Raw genomic sequence first — 6,215 nt, 5'->3', positions numbered from 1 at the left:
GTGTTTTTTATTCCCTATTTAGCATTTAGTTCCTCAGCCGGTCTAGCATGAGTTGCGTTCGCGCGTGCGACTCCATACATCAAGCGCGACTCAAGTATGGTCTCGCGCGCGAGAACTCAACTTATGCTAGACCAGCAACACTATGGATCGGCCCAAAATAAGTACATAATTTGTTTCCATAGAGTCCGTCATAACTTACTTTGCAAAAGAAGGGATTGCAGTATTGTCAAAAATGACAAAATGTCCGTCAATACGATAAATATCTTTCTTTTCCTAATTTTTCGATACTCCCTATATCTAACCCGACTTACTGCCTTCACTGAATATAACATAATAGTCGGTGTAAATAATTATTGTCAGACAAATTCTGTGACGGAGATTGCAAGTGATCTCAGTACAGTTATACGCCGCAGCGGCAATCACGCAATATTGCCAATTCATCCATTAAGTAATATTTATTATCCACACATTATACGCTTATCAAAGGACGACAATGACGATAAAAAGAATACGTCTGCAGAGTCGACTCCTGAAGAGCCAGCGCAAGAACAAGAACCAAAACAAGAACATCCGGAGCCTCCCGAGCCAGAGGTTCAGCAGGAAGAAAGACCGAGGAGTCGTATAGAGACGTATGACGAGTTTGCAAGGTACAGAGATTCCAGCCGACCTCCGGACAGTCATTATGCGCCTAGCCCACGGTTTCGTCGGTCTCGAGGCGCCAGAATCAGGTTCAACATTTACATTGTTCTGTATCTGATAGGTATTTACTTCATCGTAACTTAGTATGTTTAATTCTAATGCAAAAAAGTAAGAAAAGTCCTATGAGATCATAAACAACCACCGTATTGATATTCTCCATGATCTGCGGAGGTTTCCGGCCAAAGTCAGGCGCTGGGAGAGGCTCGACTTACATAAGTTGCATAGGTACATATCTGTTTAAAAAGACAGTTGAAATGAGCATAAGTTTTTTACTGCTTAAATCAGGCAGTTGAAGGGAACCATATCATAGTCGACTGCGGTTTGGCTGGTCGGTTGTAAAATAGGTACATACTTCTTAACTACGGCACTACTTTTACTGTAAGAAAAACCTCACGGTTTTAAGTATTTAAGCATTGTATGTGAGAACATAACGTTTAACTGGCCTGTGAGTACCTATTATATTATAAGTACATAGGTACAGTCACCTGCAATAATATGTTACACAACGAAGGCCGCAAAAATATCTGACACGATCTTATTTGTAGAGCCATAAGAGCGTGTCACATATTTTTGGGGCCTTCGAAGAGTAACATATTATTGCAGGTGACTGTACTAGCTAAATATTATGCATTAGGTAAATATGGACACCATTTCAGTTGTTTTTATTGTCTAAGGTCAATAAAATGATATGAAAATAATAATGTAGCTGCGATTTTATTACGATTTTAGGCCCAGTTTACACGTAAGTACCGATTATAAAAACTTCAATTATACGGTTAGGCTTCACAAGCAATTTTAGTTGTTTCTGTTCTGTTCTGTTGCGTAGCTTCTGGGCGAGCTCGCTCCATCGTAGGCCACGTCTACGCCTCGGCTAGTCTGTGGCCATGAGTAAGCCCATTCATAATAATAAAAAATAATAGTTTAATGCTTACATTAATCTTACGACATTTTATATACATTGTAATCCGACAAACGGTATAGGTTGTAGTACACCGTGCCATAAAATTAGACATATTTACGTACTTCGTACCTACATAACATAGGTACATAGTTACGCTCAAAAAAATAACCCTCCTTCGGTAGTCGGTTAATGGATAAGACAATCTTTACTACTTTTTGATAAAAATATTTACAAAAATCACTATCACACATTAACACTTTAAGGTTTGAGGAATTCTCTCAATTCCTTATGGATCCCATAATCAGAAATGGGTTTTGATAATAAAGGGACCACCCAGCAAACATTTTAAGTATTTTTTCCTAGGCTCGAAGAAGATTTTTCCAATTTAAGTGAAAATGACGTCCTAAGTCACCAATTATTTTACGTATTGTACACTTTTACTTCCAAGTCAAAATATAGGGATAATAAAACGTAAATTTCACTTTATAAATACACCATGAAGTCAGGGACTTAGGGGTTGAAAATAAGGCAAAATATTAGGTAAAATTAACCTTAAACCCTGACCAATAGGTCAAATCTACTAATAAGGTATTTTAGGTGTATTTGCGACGTAATTATTACTTATACGGGGACTATGAAGTCACGGACTTAATGGTTGAAAATAAGTCGTATTACTAGGTAAAATTAACTTCGTACCCTGACCAATAGGTCAAATATACTAATAAGGCCTTTTAGGTGTATATGCGACGTAATTATTTCTTATACGGAGACCATGAAGTCAGGGACTTTATGGTTGAAAATCTGTCGAAATATTATGTAATATTAACTTCGAACACTGACCAATAGGTCAAATGTACTAATAAGGCATTTTAGGTGTATATGCGACGTAATTATATCTTATACGGGGACCATGAAGTCAGGGACTTAATGGTTGAAAATAAGTCGAAATATTAGGTTGCAAAGTCTGACCAATAGGTCAAATGTACTAATAATACATTTTAGGTGTATTTGCGACGTAATTATTTCTTATACGGAGACCTTTAGGTCGTCGATTTTATGTCGATTTAGCTACTAATTTTAGGTAAATGTTACTTAAAATAGATACCAAATTGCGACCATATAGTTAAAATCACTTGTAAAGTACTATCAATACCATAAGGTTGTGCCGCCATTTTCTTTCATTATAACGAGATGCTAAATATGAAATTGCATAACTTAAGTTGTTATATCTTGAATGGTGCCATCGCACGGTACTTCATTGTGCTAATATTCAAAATAAAACAATATTTTTGATCAAGTCAATACACTCACACACACAAATATTCAATTACAACACTCAATTACAAGCAAATATATGCATTTTGATTTTATAAAATGTTGAAAACTTAAATATTTCAAAAGCCCATCGATAGTTTTGTATGTAAACCTAACATACTGCACGAAAAAATTTTCTGTGCACTAGATTTCATCGTTCTTCATCAGCGTAATCGGCCTAAATTATTTTACATGACTTAGTGGCCGCCATTATCATTGCACAACTTAAAGTTGTTTTCTTGTTAGACATTTTGTTTCTGAGTGAAAAGAATATATAAGCGTAAAATGTTTGTGTCTCTTTTTCTCTTCATCGCGTCTCATCTAAATATTGCCTCGCAGAGTAATTATATGGATAAAAATATGTCGCCATCACGTCTAAAGGTGGTAAAGAATACCAAATTAGTACATTTTCACTACGCGGCACGTCGTGGCGACGTCGAATCCACGTCGGAAACATGACCTAGTGTTGACCTAATGGTTGTAATCACTAATTTACCGTCAATAAATACGTCGCCGGCACGTGCGTTTTTTCCCCATTTATGTCGCCGGCACGTGCCCACGACGTCGATTCGACGTGCCTCATTTTGGTCTCCTAAATTGTGCGACCTAAAATAGGTGCCTTTTTCGGAATATCGACCAAAAATGTTTGCTGGGCAATCTGTATGTATATTATACTTACAATAAAAAAATATATTTTAAGAATTGGTCGAGAAATGGCGGAGATGGAATAACACATTAACATAAAGAAAAAACAAAAAATTACGAACTAATTGTGAACCCAGTACCTATAGGTATATACTGGAGCAGATAGTTTGAGTTGATTTTTCTGAAAATGCTACATATGTACGAGTATAAGTAATGTGGGCATTATAATGATAGGAGTACGATAATTAGGTATGTATTGCACCTACTCGTATAATACTATTCTGTCAGCGATATCAATTTAAATGCCAAGCATGCGTTGGAATGAATAATAGGTAGGTATAAATTGATACAATGAGGAAGGTATTGTAATCATTATGTGAATGATAGAGCTATCTTAGGAATTAGATCACGCACTAAGCAGTCGGATGCTGCATAATTAGTATAATGCACTGAAGTAGATAGAGGATCTACTACCTGTAGGTACCGTACCTACTAGTTCGCTAATTGCCTGCAGGCGTCCGGGATACTTGCCTCGCCCCACACCACACGCTTACGGCGTCCCGTGAGATCATGTTCGTTTCACTGTTTTGCTTTACCATACTAGCGCTAGCTAGAGCGGAATCTTTCTGTAGTGACAACGTGCGATGGTCGCATCGGTTGAACATAGAAAACGCGTACGGGGTGTGGCACGGCGTCGCCTTCGCGCAGCACACCCCAGACATGACCAATAAACCCCTGGACGTGGGCTGCGTCACCCTTTACATCAGCGATGCTACTGGCGATTACCAATTCGATTGGCTCGATTGGAGCGTGAGTAAATTAATATTTTTCTCTTTGTAAATACACCAAATTAATGTATTAAGTAGACGTAGTAATGCTTATTGGGCAGCTGAATCAGCATCGTCGTCCGCAATATTGTCTAAATGCCCGCGACCGCCATTTTATTAATTTACATTTAATTTTTAATGCCTAACTGAATAACAGTAATGGAGACCGCTACTATTTTCAACTTTATTTCTTTTGAATTCATTGGAAATACTTATATGATGATTTCTTAGCACATACTAGTATTATGTACGATCAGCCAAGAAAGTGACCTACCACTTTTCGACTCTATCATCTGATTGATAGAGTCGAAAAGGTGTTTACCACTTTCTGAGCTGACCGTACCTACATAGTATTATTATTGTTTTGGTAATAATTGGCCAACTGAAAACGTAGAACGAGACTTGAAAGCACATCACAATCTCTAGAATTATTATCCCAAATTGACAGGTTAGACAAAGATACAACGCCAGCAACTGGTGGTCTCTCGGCAGCAACCCTTGGGACTCGCCGCCGGGCCCGTTGTACCAGTCGCGCCGCCGCCGGGACCTCTTCCAGCAGCGGCGCATCCGCGTGCTGTGGGACGAGGACGGCGAGACCATGGAACAGACCTACGACTACTCGCCCGAGGATCCGGGCCTGTGGACCATCGAACAGTGGAGGCCTGGTGAAAGGGAGTTAAGAGCTAGGGGTGTAGGTTAGTAAAAATGGTATTAACTTGTCTAGTTCATTTCATACTTACGCATATATGTAAATATGTTTCATAAACCATAATATAATCCATAACTTAGTTAATGTGACACTAGCTGTTTACGTAATTCTACCTACCTGAATAATAATGAAGTTGATGTAATAACACAAGTTATGCCCTTCTTGTCCTTACTACTATGTATTTCTCAGTAAGAGGCATAAAGGTAGAAACCCACGTTACCCACGGCTCCATGACGTTCACTTAAATCTTTAAATCGAAAACGAATGCTAGAAAATTATATATATTTGCAGGTATACATAATTATATAAAATTTAAATGTGTTTTAGGCCATTTTGTAGCGTTTTAATAATTGTTTTTCGTAATACTAGTCTTTAACTAGCAGTAGGTACCTACAAATTGTTGTTAAAAAAATTTCGGAACAATTATTAGTAGGTAAAAGAAAAAAACTTGCATTCATGGCTTACGTATACCATGTTCATTCTTCCCCCCTCACTTTTTTAAGCCGACTGTACTTTTCAGATTTGTGGTATCCTGACGACCCTCCAAGGCACCCTGAAGTGGTCCGTCTGCTGAAACTAACTCCCGATGAGATGATAATCAACCACTGCACAGAACTTGGGGACGGCGGGATATTCTCCTTGCTCTTGCGCAGGTTTCCGGTCCGAGTGAGGCGCTGGGAGAGGCTCGAGTGGCAGCAGTTCCTCATGAGCTACGGGCTCAGCCACCCGTATCGGTACTTATCGGTGTGTGCGGCTTGTACTCCTGTCACTTCTCTACTATGCTTCTTTGCCACAACAACTTTATTAAGATTATTTTAATTGTATTCCTGTGACATGCTGTGCTTAGTTACGTCTGTAATGGCTCCTCTACACGATGGGCCAACGCCGGCCACTCCAAGGGACGCAGCCATGCGGTAGAATGAGATAGCAATATCACTTGCTCCCTCTAACGTATAAATGCGTCCCTTGGAGTAGCCGGCGTTGGCCCATCGTGTAGAGGAGCCATAAAATGGTACATTTTTATATTCCTGACATGTCGATTCAAAAATTAATATCAAGGTTTTTACCGATTGAATGAAGATGGGTAGGATTCGTTCACCGGGAGGCTTTGTACAGTGGT

At 39.0% G+C, this 6,215-nt stretch overlaps 1 protein-coding gene across 1 annotated transcript; it reads left to right on the top strand.

Annotated features, from left to right (window-relative positions):
• The first annotated feature begins 4,074 nt into the window (after positions 1-4,074).
• LOC134678151 (uncharacterized) lies at positions 4,075-5,935 on the top strand. Its single transcript, XM_063536602.1, has 3 exons — positions 4,075-4,369; positions 4,835-5,081; positions 5,616-5,935. Exons 1-3 carry the CDS (start codon positions 4,130-4,132, stop codon positions 5,912-5,914), a joined length of 786 nt encoding a protein of 261 aa, XP_063392672.1. The 5' UTR covers positions 4,075-4,129; the 3' UTR covers positions 5,915-5,935.
• The last annotated feature ends 280 nt before the right edge of the window (positions 5,936-6,215 follow it).

Source organism: Cydia fagiglandana, chromosome Z (assembly GCF_963556715.1).
Source record: "Cydia fagiglandana chromosome Z, ilCydFagi1.1, whole genome shotgun sequence".
Classification (NCBI taxonomy): domain Eukaryota; kingdom Metazoa; phylum Arthropoda; class Insecta; order Lepidoptera; family Tortricidae; genus Cydia; species Cydia fagiglandana.
This window is presented reverse-complemented; position numbering and strand designations above follow the sequence as displayed.